Source organism: Ctenopharyngodon idella, chromosome 17, assembly GCF_019924925.1.
Source record: "Ctenopharyngodon idella isolate HZGC_01 chromosome 17, HZGC01, whole genome shotgun sequence".
Lineage (NCBI taxonomy): Eukaryota > Metazoa > Chordata > Actinopteri > Cypriniformes > Xenocyprididae > Ctenopharyngodon > Ctenopharyngodon idella.
Window position 1 is genome coordinate 6,683,416 of NC_067236.1, and position 21,957 is coordinate 6,705,372.

At 36.7% G+C, this 21,957-nt stretch overlaps 1 protein-coding gene across 5 annotated transcripts in view; it reads right to left on the reverse strand.

Annotated features, from left to right (window-relative positions):
- The window catches only part of slc8a1b (solute carrier family 8 member 1b), a 110,503-nt gene that overhangs the window by 9,341 nt on the left and 79,205 nt on the right, over positions 1-21,957 (reverse strand). For 4 of the 5 annotated variants that reach the window (XM_051867950.1, XM_051867949.1, XM_051867948.1 and 1 more), the window contains exons 3-6: positions 13,060-13,172; positions 8,161-8,306; positions 7,077-7,176; positions 581-856 (exon numbers count right to left, since the gene is read on the reverse strand). In XM_051867950.1, the coding sequence (XP_051723910.1) occupies positions 581-856; positions 7,077-7,176; positions 8,161-8,306; positions 13,060-13,172 (635 nt within the window). Of the gene's footprint in view, positions 1-580; positions 857-7,076; positions 7,177-8,160; positions 8,307-13,059; positions 13,173-13,402; positions 13,510-21,957 lie in introns of all 5 variants that reach the window. The other variant, XM_051867952.1, reaches the window with a different exon arrangement.

Here is a 21,957-nt window from a genome sequence, read left to right on the forward strand (position 1 = left end):
AAAGGGCGAGAAATGGAAGATGAAAAGAAAAAGAAATTGAGTGAGTGAGGTAAAGAGGGAGAGGAGCAGCATGAGAGAGAGAGAGAGAGAGAGAGAGAGAGAGAGATGGGAATGCTTTTGCTTTCTGCTCTCTCAGCGTTTTCTCTATGAGCAGTCCAGTGTGTCTGGAATACTAAACATGGTGAACATGCACTGCACTTCCAGCAGACACAATCTATTTAACGTCTGTGTGTGTGTGTATGTGTGTGTGTGTGTCTTCCGTACATGAACATTGTGGTGTTTGTGTATTTTTTCTTGCGGTGTGTGTGTGTTTCTCCTGTTTTAAATAACAGTTATCATGACTGATGAAGGTAATATATGGGGGTGCAATGTAGCAAGGAGCTTTGCTCTGCATAATTATATGATATATCATTATCATAGCCCTGTGTACACGCACACACGCATGCACGCACGCACAGTGCTTGGACATCCTCATTCTGTGATAAATGTCTGTATGTAAATGTAAACGTGTGGCTGAAACACAAAAATCTGAGGTACATATGTTTTTTTTTTCTGTCACCCACTTCCCTCTTCCTCTCACCTGGCACTGAAGTGCCCAGCGCCACAAACACCACGGCTGTGACGGAGTCTTTGAGTCCGATGGTGCAGCCGAAGTGGGATGCTAGGTCTCCGATGAAAGCCGTCAGGAGGCCAATCATAACGATTGACACCACGAAACACGCCCACCCGTTCCAGTAGTCGGTAGGCGGGACAAAGGCGAAGAGAACTTTCCAGAAGACGGTGAGGAAATGCATGACGTAATCGAAGCAGGAGGGCAGCTTCTCCTCTCCGCATTCTTCATCATCATCATCCTCACCTGCAGGAAGATAATAAGGAGAAATAATTAAAAATGACCTTTTACAAGGTGAATAAACCCCTAAGTATATAACAACAAACAAGCAAGAAATAAAACAAGCAAGAAATATCATAGATTTACACTGAAGGAGGAATCGTGACACACCCCCCAGCCAAAAAAAGGAAAAAAAAAAAAAAAGCCAGGGGTCCCTAGAATCGTTTCCACTATTCGCCCCTCTAGCAACGGCCTTGACTCAGAACACCTTAGCAAGTACATAGCAGCACACTGGCAACTGCCTACACCAAACTAGCATTGTAGCGTTGAGTTTTGCACATACCAAGCAGCAATTTTCTACAGAAAATATAAAAATATATTTTATTCACCTAAAAGCAACATACCAGGAAAGAAAAAATGTGTTCTTTCAAATGATCAGCAGTCACAGCAGTATAGATAAAGCCTTCACTCACTCACACAGCCTTTATTCAATATGTAGAGCACACAGCATGCGTGTGTGTGCGTGTTCAGTGAGGTTCTAATCTGTTTGATATTCTGTTGGTGCTGCGTTTCCTTGAGAGCGTAAAGAGAGCAGCTTACACACGCCCACACACTGCTCTCTGACAGGTGAGGCTGTTCCTTTAAAGTGTGATTAGATGCTACAGGATGTTCAGAAACCTCGCCTATTCACAGCAGCGGCTGAGAGCAAACGGATTCAAGTCTTTGGCAGTGGATTTCGTCATTGTTTCACTAAGACTTTCTATTCACAGGCAAAAACCTGATTACGTACTGTGATTAAAAGGATTATTGATAAAGTAGATAATTAGACTGGGACACTGGCTGAGACAGAACATTGCAAAAAAAAAAAAAAAAATGTGTAAAATAAAAACGTGAATAACAACAACAACAAAAAAAATCGATTTCAAAAACATTAAAAAAAACACTGAATCATTTTGAGTCACTTTTGAAGATTCAGAAAGATATGTCAGCTGATCTACGCAAGTGTATATGTTTGACTGTTTCATCACAGCACAAGAGGATTTGAAGGTCATGATGATGCACGTGTGTAAATATGGAGACATCTGTGTCAAAAAGAAGGTCAACGTGATGCTTTATGTGCTGTTCACGAGTGTGTCTGAAGGGTGTAAATGCCTCATAAAAGAGCATCAGATTACTTTCAGACAAGAGTAATACATGCATACATGGACTATGTCATTGACAATGACATTTAAAAAACCAAACAAACATGACTGTATCCTAAATGAGAACATATTGTAGACTTACTGTCTATTATGGCAGCTTTAATTATATATATTTTTTTCGTTTCCATTGTAATTTTAGTTTAAGTAATAATTTTATGTGCTTTTATAATTTTTAGTTTTTTAAAAAAAAATATTTCTATATAGCTTTAATTTTAGTAATTTATTTTTTAGTAATTTTAACACAAAATTATTTAATATTTTATTTCTAATATTTAATTGATTACTTAAAGGGATAGTTCACCCAAAAATGAAAATTATCCCATGATTTACTCACCCTCAAGCCATCCTAGGTGTATATGACTATCTTCTTTCAGATGAACACAGTCTGAGATATTTTTAAAAATATCCTTAGTCCTCCAGGGTTTATAATGGTAGCGAAGGAGGGGCCGCATTTTGAAAAAAAAAAAAAAAAAAAAAAAAAAAATGCATCCATCCATAATCAAAGTAATCCATACGGCTTCAGTGGGTTAATAAAGGCCTTTTGAAGCAAAGCAATGCATTTTTGTAAGAAAAATATCCATATTTAAAACTTTATTAACCAAAATAACTAGCTTCCGGTGGACGACCGTACACATACTGCGCAAGTTGACTCAGGATGTAATGTAAGCTTAGACGTCTCTTGCGGTTCAAACAAATAGGGCTGGGCATCAAACTCAAGCTCCTCTTCTCTTATATCGAAATCCTCTGACATTTCTCTTTAAAATTTCTAATTCATGGCCGGTGTTTTGTTTTGCTCTCTCCTCTGCGCCTCCGTGTTCGTCATTGCGTCAGGGTCAAAGGTTGCTCTTCCGCCCAAATCAACTTGCACAGTATGCGTACGATCGTCCGCCGGAAGCTAGTTAGTTGAATTTATAAAGTTTTAAATATGGATATTTAAAAAAAAAAAATGCATCCCTTCACTTCAAAAGGCCTTTATTAACCCACTGGAGCCATATGGATTACTTTGATTATGGATGGATGCATTTTTTTGGTTGTTTGATTGTTTTAAAACGTGGCCCTCCCATTCACAACCATTATAAACCTTGGAGGACTAAGGATATTTTTAAATATATCTTGTGTTCGTCTGAAAGAATATAGTCATATACACCTAGGATGGCTTGAGGGTGAGTAAATCATGGGATAATTTTCATTTTTGGGTGAACTATCCCTTTAACAATAACAACACTGACCCTAATCTCAAAGATATTTTTTTTTTGTTTTGTTTATTATAAATGATTTATGAATAATACTTCCAATTACAGACATCCTTAAATGTCTCCAATGGAAGGTTGTGTTCAATTCTGTGGACAATTGTGTGCCCACTGTATAGATAAGTAAAACCCTACACACTCAGAGCTCATGTTGTGTTGACTCTCTCCTTATCTTTGGATATAAATTATCTCGCTGTGCTGCAGAGTCTGACATTTAGCAAAGCTTTTAAACTTTAAACTCTTCAATTTACTGCCATTAGCCGCAGACCTTTTTCCGTTTCTTTGTATCTATCTGTGTGCATTTGCCTACATGTACTGTACGTGTGTATGTCTGCGTCTCCTGATAAAAAAGTCATGGAAAAATCTCTGTTCTGTCCTCAGTGGCATTAGATAAAACATAATACAGTGTTCCATTTGTCATCTATCAATGATCGATTAATGCACGTTTGATGTTAGATAGGATGTTTACATTGCTTTTTTCCAGTATGAAAGTAAATGGTGCTGCAAGGTGCAAAAATGTCAAAAACCATGAAATTATTGTATAAATAATCTATATGACTTGTGCATCCAAATCTTATTCATTAATACTTGAAAATGCACATTTTTAATTTGGCGCACTGTGATTCATTAAAGACGCGCAAGAACTATGAACATTTAGCATTATTGACAACCTGGCCTGACACATCTTGACACATCACACCAAATTTGAAAATATGTGAATTTGAATGAGATTTAAGAGGTGTAGTGGAGGAGAGAACTACTGAATCGATTCACTGTATATTGGATATATACTGGATATTGCTTCTTCTCAAAACTGAATTGATACAGGTTTAGAACGACATGAGTGAATAAATGACAGAATTTTTATTTTTTGAAGCACTATTCCTTTAAACTCGTCTGCAAATATTAAAGAAAAAGCCGTTTTAGAATCAACTAAATGCTGTATGAAAAGCCTTGGTCTTACAGCAGCAGTGTACTGGTGATTACAGGTCAGTTCTGAAAGCAGATAGAGCAACACACACACAAAGGCTTTTAACCTTGCTTTGCTCCAGAGCACAAATTGGCACACTGAGAGGTGTTCAAGTGTGAATCACTAAGTCACCAACACCTGATCCACACAAACACACACACACAAACACACAGCTAGAGCAGCAGTAGCCTCTATGATCATCAGTCTCTCTGAGGACGTGCTGTGAGTGCTAATTACTTTAGAGAAAACAAATGATAAAAAAAAAAAAAAAAAAAAAAACCTCTAGTTTTTCTCTTTCTCTGCCTTCAACTAATTTATTTCTGGCCTTTGCACAGAGAATGGAGACTCCTTTGCATGGCCGTAAGTGTCGTGAGGCTGTAAATCTGAATTTCCTGAGCAGCACAGTGGCCACCAGGGGGCGCTTTACAGCAGAGATACATTGCACACATACTGTACACTCTTAAAAATAAAGGTCCTTTATTGGCATTGATGGCTTCATGAAGAACCTTTAACATCCACTGAATAAAAGGTTCTTTAAAAAGGTCTTTGGATGATTAATTATGCTATATTAAAGGTTGCTAATGTGTTTTGAAGGTCTCCTACAAAAGGTTTAAATGCATCCAAGGTCAAAAAACACTTTAATTTTCTCATAATATACATTGCGGCATCATGTCTTTTCTCACAGTGTCTCAAATCTCTCAAAACCGCTCCTTTCCACGAGCCTACTCTGCTCTGATTGGTCAGACAGCCCAGTCTCTTGTGATTGGTCTACCGCTTACAGTGCGTGTCAAAATTACCAGTGTTGGGGGTAACACATTACAAGTAACTTGAGTTATGCAATCAGATTACTTTTCCAAGTAACTTTCAAGTAACGCAATACTTTTTGAATTTACATCAAAATATCGAAGTTACTTTTTCAAATAAGTAACACAAGTTTCTTTTTCACATTTATTGACTGACAGCTCTCCTGTCCCCATGTTGAGAGAAATAAAGTGCAGAGGTGTTGTGTGGGCTGTGTAAACATGATGGTTATTGTAGTTCTAGACTAAATGTGAACATGCATTTACTCATCTCACGTGCACAAAAACATTCAGTATTCCCAAAAATTAATAAAAACAGTGAAATGCAATCTCAGAATTTTACGCAAACCTGTAAAAACTAACTATATTAAATTACACAAATATACTTTATGTATTTAACCTCACTTTATTAACCAATGTCTTTGCTGCTGACCTTCAATGATCTAATTCAACCATACTAATAAGCAAAAATGACTTTAGATTAGATTTAGAAATAGGAGTGTTGAACTTCCTCCTCCTGTATCCTATTCTTCTTTAATCCAGAATGGCAACACAGCTGAAAGGTTTGTTTGAGCTGCGCCCTCTACTGTACAGGCGTAAATATGCATTTCCTTCAGCCTGAGGCTTATTCATTTCACTTTTGGTGTGAAAGGGCCTTAACATTTGCCAAAAATAGAACTTTTTTGTTATTAAAAAACAAACAAGCAAGCCCAGGTGAGAAAAAGTAACGCAAATGTAACGCATTACTTTTTATAAAAAGTAAATAAGTAACGCAATTAGTTACTTTTTTTTTTAGGGAGTAACACAATATTGTAATTCATTACTCTTAAAGGTAACTTTCCCCAACACTGCCTATTACCATATCTGAATTTCAGCTCCGGATCTTCCTTAGCAAATGTACACACTTTGATACGAACAGTAATGATGGCGTTGGTCTTTTCGTATCAGTTCGAGCCCGAGTTTGAGTCCTCATCCTTTTGAAGCACATGCAAAGTGGATTCGCAGTGCTGAAAACAGCATCTTCTCAACATGTCACCACAAACTGATCTCTTTCAGGCCTCACCTACAACTATAGTGTTTGAGGGCAGGTCAAAGTAGACGTTGTTTGAGGGCAGCCAATTAAGACATGTATGTAACAGGAAATAAGACTGGATGGAATTGCTGACGACTTGTTTCGGCAGTTCATAATCCATTATTATTTTAGGAGACAATAACTTAATTTGTCATGCACTTTGAACAGCTATATTATACACTGCATGAAAGGTAATATTAGAAAAAGCATAATAGGGGCACTTTAAAATGTTCTTTACACTAAATTAGTACACCTTGACACTCTTCTTTTAAGAACTGTTTACTGAAGCATTCTTTAGGGAAACCAAAATGGTTCTATGACATTGCTACGAAAACCCTTTTATGGAACCTACATGTACTGTATATGGATACATATTCAATCACACACATTTGCAATTAGTGATGTCTGATTTAAAAAAAAAAAAAAAAAAAATCACTCTCTTGAACTTGTTCAAACTGAATCATTGGAAGTAAAACTAGTAAAATTAGTACTTAGTACAACAAATACTGTAGAAAGATGCTTTTCAAAATTATGTGTCAACACAGTACCAAAGTACTAGTGCTTTTGTCAAGTGGAAACCATCAAAATGTAACATTTGATGCAATATATAACCCATGGATGTCTAGTTCTGGAGGGCCACCATCCTGCAGAGCCTAGCTTAAATCTAATTAAACACACTTGAACCAGCTAATCGAGCTCTTTAGGATTACTAGAAACAAGCAGGTGTATTGAGACTGGAGCCGAACAGCTCTACAGGAAGATGGCCCTCCAGGAGAGGATTGGACACCCTTGATATAACCTAATCGAAAACAAAGTGCTAAACAGTGGCATTTAACTACTGCAGGCACTGCTGGCAACACTTATAAAAGATTAAAAAAAGAACAGTTTGTTCAAGATGTTATTGAATCACTAAATCAGACATCCCAATGCTCCTCACAAACTGAGATACTCACCAGCGCTGACTGTGATGGCCTCGATAAACTGGTCCCTCCAGCTGTTGGTGCCAACCAGAAGAGCTAAGTTTGTCTTTTTAATCAGCTTATCAACAGTGTTCTATAGGAAAGTGAGAGCGAAAGAGAGAGACAACACACAAAGTAAATGTATGACTTCATTACTGTCCTGTGCAACTGAGAACAGAAATACACAAACGTACACACACTTCAGACGAGGCGGACCACAGTCCATCGAGTGCTTCTGACTGCTCTCTGCTCTGCCCTGCTGTGAAGTGTGTGTGGGATCGGAGTGTGTGTACGTCTCAGCATGGCGAGTGCGTGTGGGCTAAAGTGCAGGCGTGTGCATGTGTATCGTCCTGAAGTGTGTGGAGGCGATCGATCAGATGTCAACATTTAAGATCCTTCAACTTCCCTGACAGAATGAGAGTGTTTCTATAAGGAACGAAGGAAACTACAGAAAAACAGGCATCTACACACTTGCGGTCTGATGTATTTCTGAACTGTATGTGAGCTATAAAGTAAGTGCTAAATGTAGTAACCCTACATTTAGTGTAAATACTAGCAACTATTATCAATGAAATCATCCACAAATCATAATAAAAAGCCCTCAGTATACTAAAGTACACTGCAGTAAAGAATGGGAGTTCTGTTTTGTATGTTTCATATGATAATTGGCTATTGGTAAATTTATGCCAGTATACTGTATGAATGTAAATGAAAAGTTTATGCAAAAATGAACATTTTGTTCTCATTTACTCAACATCATGTTGTTACAAACCTGCATGACTTACTTTCTTCTGCAGAACACAACAGAGGATAATTTGATTCACTTTTTTTGGTCCAAACAATGAAAGTCAGTGGGGTCCAAAAAATATAGGACACTCCTGACTTTCATTGTATTGACAAATAAACACTGAAATATTCTTCAATTATCTTCTTTTGTGTTTCACAAAAGACAAAAGTCATACAGGTTTAGAACGACATGAGCTAAATTGCGACAGATTTGTCATTTTTGGGTGAAGTATCCTTTTAAGGTTGCTTTAATGTGATTAAGAATGGTAAATATGTAGCTAAAATAACATACCTTAAATTCATAAGATTCCTCGATGATAACCTCCAGTTTGGGGTGATCTCCGAGCATTGGCTTCCCCATCTCAGCGATGCGTCGTTCCTCTTCATCTTCACCTGTCAGAGGCTCCTCCTCTTCCTTCCCCGCCTCTTTCTCTTCCTCTGAAAACAAAAGCACCAGTCAGAGAGTAAACAAACCCACCAAACCAACCACCTTATATTCCATATAATCATCCAGAGTGTGTTTGTGGATCAATAGGTTTCTGTGAACAAACTGGAGTGTGTAAATATAGTTTTTGTCAAAATGCTACAGTGAACACAAGAATTCAGCTCTGTAGGGGAAAATCCTTTAAAAGGTCAAAATCTCAGATCTTCGTTGGTAAATTTAGAAAACTGGTTCCGTTTCATAAAGCATACTTTGTAACAGAACACATACAGACCACTGTGACCCTGTATATATGAGAAATATGTCAGGGGCAGGATTTTTCCTACATTTGTTTTAGCGATGAAACTTCTATGGTCCCAATGGGATTCTGGGTAAGCAAGTGTGTGACATAAGCAACCCCTGATCATGTGACTGGGTTTAGCCCAATCAATCACCCACACTCACACACAATGAAATGAGAGGGTCAAAGAAGCAGATGCAGACCTAAAGACACAGAGGTATGATGAGATTTGAAAAACAAACAAAAAAAAAACAAAAAAAAACAATTAAGTAACGTTAAAGACATGATGTTAACAGACAAAAGGAAAGGGCTGGGAAAGGAGAAAATGACAGTCCTTTGGGCAGCAACATGGTGATTCCAGTGGAAATGTAATTTAGTCCTATCACATAAATTCCCTCCTTCAATTTCTCTTTCTGTCTCATTTATTTCATATTTCTTTTCAGTTCACAAGCTCAGCTGGCAATACCGCTACAACAGCAATGGTCATAAAACAATGTTATGATGACTACATTCCCAAGCTCAAAACAAACATGAGCCTCATATGCAGAAATGGCAGCATAAACGAATGAAATATCTAATGGAACGAATAAATCTCAAGCCACAAATGAACCCTGAGGCATTAGTGGAGGATTCTCGCATAAGATTCACTGTCAGATTAATGGCAGAGCAACTCGCTCCTGTAGCCTAAACAGCATCTCTCTCACTCTGTCTTGATATTTTATGTTCATCTGCTGCAGAGTAATCTGTTCATCTTTATTCTCAGATGGCAACTTCTCCTTTTCTGTGAATTACTTGGTTTTCCACACTTTTCTGCCTGTTGATTGGTGAGATAACAAAATACACACATCACCATCTCTTTCTGTCTCTGTCCCTATGAACTGCAGATCATTTTATCCACAAACATTGTGTTTAGTCTTATACGCTATTTCACCATCTCCTCAGTATTCTTCATGGTTTTAGCATGTACCAGTCTCTAATTTTTTCCTCCTCAAACAGCAGTTTTATATTGTTTGGCGAATCTGTAAAGAAGATGCATTAAATTGAAAACAAGAACTGATTGGACAAATTGCAATAGACCTGTTTGAACAACTAGTTAAGTCAAGATTAAATGAATAGATGATAATAGACTGACCAATAACTAGTTGATAAAATAGCTGAAGAGGAACAGGCTGAACAATAATTGGGTATAACAAATATCAATAATTGATTGATGTCATGCTAAAATTCTGCAGTCACTCACATGAATTCACAATATATTGCAATATAAAAATCCGACAATATGTATCATGGATAGTGTCAATATGTATTGTGTATAGTTCACCCAAAATGGAAATCACTGTGAAAAAAAAAATCAAGTTTACAGAGTTTTAGTAGTACTACATTAAACTACTATATATACACACTACTATATATACAGTATATACATAACGTTGAACATAATGTATAATAATGCATTGGGGGAATATTTGTGGGTCCTGATAATGCCAAATGTCTTATGTGACCAGTAAAAAGTGGCCTACATTATTTTAAATATATCTAGTCAGTGACAGAGTGCAAACATATTCATCTAAAATAATTCTGTATTTTCGGCTTCAGAATCATGAAGACACCAGATTTTTATGCTGGTGTCACCATTGTCCTGTACATTGGGTTACCCGCACCAAGTCCAAGCCTATTCATTTCCACTCCCAATGTAATACCAAATTTAGCATTTTAACCAAATGTATATTTTTTGTTAACTGTTTACCATATGTCTTGGAGTAGCGCAATAATATTGTATCGTGAGTTCAGTATCGCGTCATGTATCGAATTGTGACATGAGGGCATCGGTACACCCCTTATTAATTTCTTATAAGTGTATGTGTGTGTGTGTGTGTGTGTGTGTGTGTGTGTGTGTGTGTGTGTGTGTGGTGGTGGTGGGGTCCATTTCTTAGAACTTTTATGAAAAATTAATTAAATAAAAGTTAATAAAATAAAATAAAATAAAATAAAATAAATAAAATAAATTAAAAGACAGACAGAAAATGTGGCACATCTTAGAAGTAAAAAAAAATAATTACAAATTAAAACTAAACTGGTCACATTATGATGTTGTGATTAGCTTTAGTAACTGAATGAGATGCTACAATTTTTTTTTCTTCTATTTTGTCTGTAGATGTGACACAACATTAAGATGGAGAGCGCATGTCATGTAATTTTGATTTAATTGGAGAGGTTTTCTCTCTCTTGTTTTGTCCTTGAAAACAGAGCTATCATTTTCTGTCTGCAGCTTGGTGCTGCACATATTACATGGGTGCACACACACACACACACACACACACACACACACACACACACACACACACACACACACACGCACACACACACGCACACGCACACGCACACTTCATCCAGCCATCAATTCCTTTCATTCTCATCCAACCATCTCTTCTGCTGTCCTTTATTTTTCTAGTGTCTCTTCTTTTCTTCTTTCTTTCATAATAAACAATCTCTTTTCTCTCATCTATGAAGGTTTTGAATCATCTATGGTACTCTCAAATGTCTTACAAGCAAAGCTAATCTAAAGCAAATAGCTTGATTATTAATTATTATGAAAATGTTACGCCACTTATCTGAGTGCCATAATAATTTTTTCTTGTTAATCACTCATATGGCTGAGTAGCAAAACATCAAAAATGCATTACCAAATCCAGCTGCATTTGATTGAACTCTACCTGATGTTCCTCTTAATCTCCTATTTTTCCATGTTTTGATCTTTGGATCTCTTTTTATTATATTTTATATCAGTTATGCTAAAATAAAGCATTAATAAAATCCAAATGAATATCAAAAAGTAAATATGATAAAAAAAAACATGTGATACACATCAAAACACTGAAGTGCTGGGAAAACAAAACCGTTCTGCTTCCTGGAAATAAATGTTTATCTAAATGTGAGATGAAACACACTCTAACAACCTTGGCTTTGAAGACAGCTCACAATTCTTGAGCTCTGAGTCTTTTTGAGATCCCCTAATCTCCCCTCATGATTTACAGCCCAGTATCTAAACTCATTTGCTGGTGTGTTTTGACATTTCCTTTGTGTCTTGTTATGAGATTATTGCGAGGAAACGAAATGAAACAATTCGCTTTGAAGCTTTCTTTCTGAACCTGCAAGTATCCTGAACACACCCTATATGGTAAACTACAAAAAATTGAATAAGACATGATTATCACTATAAATTAAAGGGTCATATCATTAAAAATGTAATTGCCCTTGATCTTTTTACATAAGTGTTTTGTGTATTATATAAACGCTGCAAGCTTCAGAGTTCCAACTCTCAGACCATACACTACCATTCAAAAGTTTAGGGTCAATACATTTTTTTAAACTTCAGTAGCTTTCTGGACATTTGAAAGTGTTAATTATCTTGCTGTCAATGGGGGTCTCACTGAGCCATTGGAGCCAAATATCCAAATATCTTAGCCAAATATCTGAGCCAAATATCTTAATATCTTAGGTCTTACAGGTTTGGAACAACATGAGGGTGTGTAATAAATGACAGAATTTTCATTTTTGGGTGAACAAACCCTTTAAATTGATCAAAAGTGACAGTAAATACATATATAACATTACAAAAGATTTCAAATAAATGCTGATCTTGTGAACTTCTAATTATTAAAGAATCCTGAAAAATATTAAGCATTACAACTGTGTTCCACACTAATAAGAAATGTTTCTTGAGTAGTAAATCAGCATTTTAGAATGATTTCTGAAGGATCATGTGACACTGAAGACTGGAGTAATGATGCTGAAAATTTGGCTTTGCCATCACAGGAATAAATTACATTTTCAAATATATTAAAATAAAAAAAGAATTATTTTAAATTGTAATAATATTTCACAATATTACTGTATTTTTGACCAAATAAATGCAGCCTTAGTGAGCACAAGACACTTCTTTCAAAAACATTTAAAAAATCTTACTGGTCCCAAACTTTTGAGCAGTGGTGTATACGGACATAAAACTGCAGATACGTCTTGTTCTGAAATCTTCATGTGCACATTATGATATTAATATGTATATGACCCCCACATTTAAACATTAACAGTGCCTTCTATAACAGATATTCTTGCTTCTACTTAACTGGTATATGGTATAAGACAAGAGTAAAATATGGAGGAATTCTATCAAAAAAATTGGATTCATCAGGACCGATTAGCAGCTACATTATGAATGTTGAAAACTGTGTCTTAACTATGATTTTTTGAGCAATAATCTTTAACTACCATTAAAACAAGCATTAAAGTATGTGTAATGTATGCGTGTTATCGTGCGAGTAGTTGTGTAATCAGCGAAAGCAAAGAAATGTCATTAGATTAGTAAGACAGCACACAGACACCAGGAGAGAGAGACAGAGAGGGTGAGACTCTGCCCAGAGGGAGAGAAGAGTAAAAAGCGAAGAAGACACTGTGAGAGGGAGAGAAACCTCTGTATACTGTCCATCCTCTCCTTCTCCATAGTGGCGTCTGTAGCTCTATGCAAAAGCTGCATTGCTTATCGTATTCCTCTCGATTGAGAACCCTGACTGTTATCGTCTTCCTGCAGAAACAAGACAACAGGAGGGGGGTTGGAATAATGCATGCATGATGTACACACACACAAACACACACGCAAACAAGCACACAAGGGGACTGCGCCACAGGGCTGTCGATGGCGTAGTTTGGCCTGTAGTTGATCCCGATGATGATCCAGAGGACTGGTGTTCAGTGTGTGTGTGTGCATGTATTGTATGTGTGGTCTCCTCTGCAGGCTCAGGCCACGCCCCCCACCTCTCTTCTCATTGGTCTCTACGAGCTGAGGGTCTCCGATCTCCAGGAAGAAGCTCTTGTTCTTCTCATATTCTTCGTCATCAATTATCCTGACTTTTATTGTTTTGCTGGAGAGAGGGAAGGAGAAAGAAGAAGGAGGAGAGGAAGAAAAGAGTGAGGAAAAGACAGGCCAAGATAAAAAGAAAGAAAGAAAGAAAGATAAACGGCATGCAGTCATGCACAGGCAGACAGTCATAATAAGAGGATGATGCAAGAGAGACAGATAGAGACAGAGAGAGAGAGAGAGAGAAAGCAGCCTCATCAAGTCTGACTGTCTGTAAATCTCAAACGTAGATAAAATCAATATTCCATGTAATTTTTGTAAAAGCTGTGCCTTAATTTATTGTAGAAATAAAGATTTTGAAACTACTTTAATGATATTTGCATATATATATATATATATATATATATATATGTGTGTGTGTGTGTGTGTGTGTGTGTGAACATTTCAAACAAATAAATAAATAATTATAAATATTTATTAAAAAGCATTATTTTTAAATTAAAATGTAAATATATTTAAAAAATACATGAAATAAAACTACATGATATGCTTATTTATTTGATAAGCAAATTTATTTGCTCATTTATTTGTTAAGAAAATGTACCACATAATCAATATTTGCGAAGAAAAGCTGAAAAATTAAGATAATTCAAAGACATTACATTACTGTATGAAAGCATTAAATAATTGTCACAAAAAGTTAAAGTCATTATTATCATTAAATATCATTAAATAATATTTTTTAAATACATAAATAATAATAAATAAAGTTATCTAAAGCCAAAAAAAAAAAAAAATCATAAAAAACAAGACAAAAACATTATTGCTTGGCATCTGTGGGCTTGTGTATGTGCCGCTCTGAACTTAAAATCTCTGCTAGGATGCAGTCAGCATCTTGCGAATTAGTCAGAGCTGAATATTAATGGAAACAAGATTTATGATCGCTTCATCTGCATATTAACTCCTTCCCCGCCATTGATGGGATTTTCCATCATTTATGACAACGCTTCCCTGGTATTGATGGAATTTTCTGTCACAACGCAATCAGTGTTTTCACTGTTATGCCGTAGGGGGTGCTATTATGTATCTTCTGAAAGAGTACAGAATCTCCAGATCCAAAAACAAGCAAAGCAGCAGCAGAAACAAGCGCATATGTAATTTATCAAACATTCAACAGCATATAAATCAAATCTACCAAACGTTACTGAATGAAATGTTGACCCCCACAAGAGGTATAGGACTGCGCAAGCTTTGGGGGTGTTGATGGACTCACTCTACTCTGTTTATGTGTTTCGATTTTCGTTCTGAATCCGATCTGAACATAGTCTTTGACAAAAAAGCGATTTTCGTAGCTTTTTGTTAAAAATTTTTTGCTTTTTGTTTTTGTGTGAAACTAACTCACATTCAAGTGTTGATAAAAAGAGAATGCATGAAACTTGAATAAAATGTTTTGTTTGTTTGTTTGTTTTAAAGCAGAGGCTCTGTTCTTTTTTTTGATATATTGTATGTTCAAATATTCATACAACAAAATATTCTGGGGGCCATGAAAGTTTTCTGAAAATGAAAAGAAAAAAAAAAAAGAAAAGAAAAAATTGCTGGTGCTGGCAGGGAAAAGGTTATATAAAATCAATGAATGTGCAGTTGGACTCCAGCTGAAACTGCCATTAACTTAGCTCTGACTCAAGAAATCTTAAGGTTTTTTTCTCACATTTTTTGGCCCGCATGGAACGTTGAATACAAACCTCTACATCCAAGCTAACAACATCGTCATCAAAACCAAAAACAAAAGCTTTCATGCACAGACTCAGACCACTTGCTGCTATGTCTGAATGACCTTTCTCCAAGAGCAACTGCAGCGCAGAACATTACAACCAGAAAATCTCCACAACCAACCATGTCACATTGGCCTAATGTCAAAATTAAAGTCAACATGAAATCAAAATCGACTCTCTTGGCCTACTTTTTTTCTCTCTCATTGAACATCACATTTCACTCTCAAATTATGGAGGTAAAATGAGTTGTGAATTTCAATTTAATTTGGCTTTAAAGCTAGGATGATGTTTGGTTGACGTTCTAGTAGTATGTCATTACAATTATTCATACTGTACATTCAGTTTAACATCTAAAAACCAGAAAAATGTGATTATCTTTAGAGAAAAGAATATTGCTTTTCAATCATTTGACTGATACAGCTCTGAAGGATCTGAGAGTAGAGACTAAAAAATGCACAGTCACTTTCAACAATCATCAATCTTCAGGTGCTACAGCAAGAAAGACAGACAGTAGCTACATTTACATGGACACTTTGTTTCAATCAGAATGAAGTCATTCTGATTGATGAATCCAAACATAGTGTTTACATGAACACTAAATAAAGTGATTGGGTTGATGTGTGTGTTTATGTCACAAGTCTAAAATCGGATTTAATCTTTTAACATGTGCACGCTGTACAAACATACAGAGTTTACTGCTGTTGGCGCATACTAGCCATCATCCTGCCATTGCTTCTTTTCTTTGTTCTAAAAAGCAGACTTAATATTTACCTATTTCGAGTCCTGATTATGAGACGCCGAGCACAATGAAGCTTTGTGCTGTGCTGCTTATATTCATCAAGCAGTAAAAAGGCCCAAAACAAGACGGCTGTGGATGAGAGTCCGAAGCAAAGATGACAAGTGGAATGAGAATTTTGGAAAGACAGTCATTTATTACACTATATTCGACAGCTTGTTCCATGCGTTATACATCATTATGCAATTCCTACATCATTGCACATGTGCAGAACTTTCCAGTTTTGGTTTTCAATCGAATCAAGTGTTTAGAAAAGGTTTAAACCACCCCTTACAATCCAAATGTAATTTTAGTCAGATTTGGTCAATTCATTCTGATAGACAAGGTGACTTTTTGTATTCCGGCTGTGCTACTTTTCTGATTACAAATTATTTGGGTCCATGTAAATGCAGCTAATGAAGAAAAGGCATAAGAGAATGAGTCAAGAAAGACAGAAGTGTTATCAAATGCTGCTTCGAGGAAGACTAAAAAACACAAACACTATATTTCTGTCTTTCTCCACTTCTCGCTTCTCATAGACAATTTCATGTTCCTTCCATCCCATTGGTTGTCACAGAAACAGTGTTAGATTGTTTCCAGATCCACACTGTGAGGTGCAGTAAGCTGTATGTGTGTGGGAATGACCCTCTTCACTTCTCATCTGAATGTGGGTTAGGTTCAGCTGAGGTCATGTCAGTGTGCTAACGCTACATCAATAAGTCATAGAACTGCTTTTGCAAGCACACAAAAGTTTTAAAATGACAGCGCATGCCTTTTTAGTATGTGTGTGTGCCATGCGTGTGGGGTTGTTTTCCTATTCTGTAGTACATTTTATTCTTGTCAAAGTGTTTTTGACATCTGTCATCTGTAGTTACTGGACACTTGCATAAATTCATTACTTCCCTAATTTCTCCCTCTCTCATTTCAAATGATGTATCATTTAATTAGAAGTGTTCCCGAACTCTGTGAAAAGCTGCAGAAGTTTTTATCTTTCAAAAGAATCAACACATAACACATTCACAAGCAGTCAACACATCAGAACTCAGTGAAAACATGTTAACGTTTAAGCTCTGGATGAGACAAACTGTGGCCATGTGACACAAAAAACACCTGTTAAACACACTGGCAGATCATCTACACATTTCACAAGTGGTGTTGCCCACACCGCTTTTCAGTGGCGGAACAAATCAACTGCTGTTGCAGAACCTTCATGTGCACATTATGATATTAATATGACAGCAAAATAAATTACATACCTGAGTTGAGAATGTAAGTTTGAAGCAAAAAAAGAATGCATATAAATAGACTGCATATTGTGAAACAATGACGAGAAATCACATCTTTCTCTTGTTCCCCAAGCAAACACAAGCATACAGCGCAAGGAGTGTAGTCTAATTCACAAGTGAATAACTCATGTGAGCCGTTTCACGAGCAAGTTACTCTTATGAGCCAACCCAGGTGGATGTATTAAAATTGTATTTTAGTGATGTGTCGTTCATTAATGATTCATTCATTTTAATCTAATCTTTAATATGACTCTGGAACAACGAGTTGTCTCAGAGAGACATTTATTTTGTGTTGACCACACATGCGCAACATCCCATAGGTTCTGTACTGGAAACAAATGATTAGTTCACCTCTCGAGTCTTCAGGTTCAAGTTATTCCTTCATCAAGTCACAGCTCCATAGGCTAGCTAGGTTGTGCAGTATGTACCGGGAAGTTCGGATCATTTTACTGACTCAGATCTTTGAATCTCTCAGCAAAAGAGTCATTTTGTTCATTTCGTTCATTTCAGCAGAATATAATTAAAATGTTACATGTTAAATTCCCCAACACATACTACTTGCGCAAACGTTGATCAGATTTGGAATAAAAAAATAAACTAACGACTCGAACCCGAAGACTCGAGAGGTGAACTAATCATTTCTGTTTCCGGTACTGCATGCATTGCATATGGGGCTGTCACGGCCCAGATCAGACACCGACGACGGAACTAATGACTCGAACCCGAAGACACGAGAGGTGAACTAACCTTTCCGGGGAACAGACGTGATAAATGTGAGGTGACAAAAGAACGAACGACTCGGATGCTGAGGTGAGGTGAGGTGAACTAACAGACTGCATAGCCTGAAGACCCTGCTAAGCAATTAATTAATAATTTTATTCATAATTTGGCATTCATGGCTGCATTAGCCTATAGTTTATTTTTTTATTCCAAATGTAATCAACGTTCACACAAGTAGTATGTGTTGGGGAATTTAACATGTAACGTTTTAATAATATTCTGCTGAAATGAACGAAATGACTTGAAAAAAGATTTGTTCATTTTGCTGAACGAGATTCAAAGATCTGAGTCAGTAAAATGATCCGAACTTCCAGCTACTAATGTATTTAGTTACCACTTATAGTACACCGATGGATTCAAGTGTACAACAAGTGGTAACTAAATACATTTTTTTTTTAAATACAGAGATAGTATGTTAAAAGCGCATTTTAGTTCATATTCATGGTGTCTCAAAATAGTACAGTTGAATACACTCTTAAGATTATCTTGAGAAGTACTAAAGAAGAATTTTTAGTATATTAAAGGGATAGTTCACCCAAAAATGAAAATTTGATGTTTATCTGCTTACCCCCAGGGGCATCCAAGATGTAGGTGACTTTGTTTCTTCAGTAGAACACAAATGATGATTTTTTACTCCAACCGTTGCAGTCTGTTGTTCATATAATGCATTGAAATGGTAACACCATCTATGAGAATAAAAAAAACATGCCTTGCACATCCGGTTAGTGAGGTCTGAACGCGCTCTGACAATGGAAGTGATGTCTCGTGCCTATACTTCAATGAGTGCAAGACATCACTTTCGTTGTCAGAGCGCGTTCAGACCTCACCAACCGGATGCTCAAGGCAGTTGGACATAGTGGTGTTTTAGAGGTAAAAAATTATATAAATACTGTTCGGTTTCTCGCACAAACCGATCGTTTCGTGTCTTAGGACATCAGTGTGTCGTCACGAGCCGCAGGGTTTAATTTGGATTTGTTTGTGCATGTTTTTTTTATTCTCATAGATGGTGTTACCATTACAATGCATATACGACTGACAGACCGCAACGGTTGGAGTTAAAAATCATCATTTGTGTTCTACTGAAGAAACAAAGTCACCTACATCTTGGATGCCCTGGGGGTAAGCAGATAAACATCAAATTTTCATTTTTGGGTGAATTATCTCTTCAAGTACACAATTAGCACACAAAAATAGAGCACTTTAAGTACATTATGTAAGTGTACTTTTTTTCACCAGGGAATTCACAAAGTACACTTAAAATAATCAACCGATCATTCTTCAACAAATCAATCAAAAAGATTTGCAAACAATTTACTGGTCTGAATCAATCTGACGAATCATTCACTGAATGAACTCACTGACTCAGTTACTGACTCACTAAACTGAGTCAGTAACATTACTTCTTTCAGTAAATTTTGTTTATTTAAGGTTTGTGATACCTTTACTTAGCATCTTTATCTTTAGGTTGTTCAAATGCCATGTAGGTAAAATATTTGGCAAAAAAAAAAAAAAAAAAATGAAATAATGAAATAACTTTTTTTTAATCATGTTAAGGCTTTTTATAATACTAAACATTTAATTATTTAAATATTTTTATTTATTTATTTTGTCCTCTAACCTGAAATCTAACTTTCAAACAACACTGTATGCATTTTTATATATACTTTAAGACATGTTTATCAAGCAGTTTCCTCATGCAAACCACTGGCTCGTCCCACAGTGTAGGTGATCTCAGCTTTTACAATTCACATGGGCCTGATCTGACACACACACATACTTGTATATATGGTTTACGGGGACTCTCCACAGACGTAATGGTTTTTATACTGTACAAACTGTATATTCTATCCCCCTACACTACCCCTAAACCTACCCATCACAGAAAACTGTCTGCATTTTTTGAATTTCAAAAAAACACAGTTTAGTTTGTTTTTTAAGCCATTTGGTTTACGAGGACACAGAAAGTGTCCTCATAAACCATGTTTACGTTGTAATACCCATGTCATTATACACATTTGTGCCCTCATAAACCAAGAACACACACCCACCCACCCACCCACCCACACACACACACACACACACACACACAAAAGGACACTTGACATGATCGACATGAGACACACATTGAAGCCTCTTGTTTTCAGTACAGCATTTCTCTCCTTGTTTTCTATTACAGTAGATGACAGTGGCTTTATGTGTGTACCGAGTTCCCCTCTGAGAGCGCCTGTCTCTCTTTAGCAGCTCAAATTCGAGCCTGCAGGAAATCAAAGCGTGCTTTAGATTAAGCCAAATGGGCAGGGGCTTGTGGGAGACGCACAGGGTCTTGAATCTCTGATCAGGGTGTTATATAAAGCTGCTCCAATTCATGCCTGACCAGAAACCAAGCACTGCAACATGAGATCACACACATGCATCTCACTCATGAAAGAAACAGGAGGGAACAACGCAGCGCACACACACAAATGATATGACATTATCTGTTCATTAGCATATCTGCATTGCAGTAGCCTTGATCGGAAGAGTTCCTGACACACACACAACAACAACAACATTAAGCAAAATCTCTTTCACACAGCTCCTTAAAATACATATATGGCTCATACAACTCATCAACCACTTCCTGTTCGGAATTTTCTTCAGATCGATGCTTCTAGAGGATCCGCAGACACGTTTTATAGACCAGTTGTGGGACAGTCAGGAAGCTTAAACTCACACACTCTTGCTGCAGTGCTTGCAGCTGATCACCCGTCGCTGCTGCATTACAGTGATTTAGTGACTGCGGTGATGTGAACATATCTCTGGGTTTGATCAATGTTCAGGCACCAAGTTTAGGTCTGTGCAGCTGGACTGGAATGAGATCCAGACCTATTAGCTTAATTTATATGCCAAAACCACACATAAACACACACAGTTTGACTTACAGCACAGAGTCCAGAAACATTTGCCAGCAATTAGATCTGTGCTTAGCAACCGCAGAAAGAGCCAAAATAGAGCCACTTTTCAACTGCGATTCACCAAAGGCCACATTACTCCGCATGTGTGTAAGAGAAACAGAGCGAGAGAGAGAAAGAGAGAGAAAGGGTGAAGTAATGCAACCTCTTTAAAATTCAGATCATGTCTGCTCCTTAACACAAGGAGGAGCCACATCAAATCAATACAAGCTGACTTGTGTATGTTTGTGTGTGTGTGTGTGCACGCACACATGGATGTGAGCATATTTAGAATGAATATACAATGAATACATGCATATTTACTCATATTTTTTCTTGTGCCATGGTGAGATTCAGTAAGAATGAATTGCGCCTGCTGATAACGTTGCTTATTTGAACATGCTGGACAAATAAGCAATATTGTTTTAACAACCGATTCACACAGGAGTTATGCAAATCAGACAACAGTGGAAATCATGGACTGTACAGCCTTACTATACCACTTCAATACAGACACCTGAATCATCTCCTTAAAACAAGTGTGTTAAACTATACTGTGTGTACGAATATTTAACTCTTTTCATTTGATGAATTACTGCTGCCAGGATCAATAAAAAAAGAGCACAAACAAAATAGATGTTAATTGCAACAGGCAAATAATTGACACGTCTCATTCACATTAAAAGGAGGCATGTTTGAGCTAAAATTATTGATAACGACTTCATTTATATATGCCTGGCGCGGCGCTATACTAGCACAGATATTGTCTGTTTAAACTGCATTGCATAATGTTAAGATGCATGTTTTCGCACTGAAATAAAACATACACGTTCTCAGGTTGCATATGTGAGAATTGAACATAAAAACTTTTAAACTATGGAAAATTAAAACTGAGAGCATAAGACTAAGTGTGTGCTTGTGCACGAGTGTGTCTCAAAGGGCGAATGAAACCATTTCCAACCTGACCAG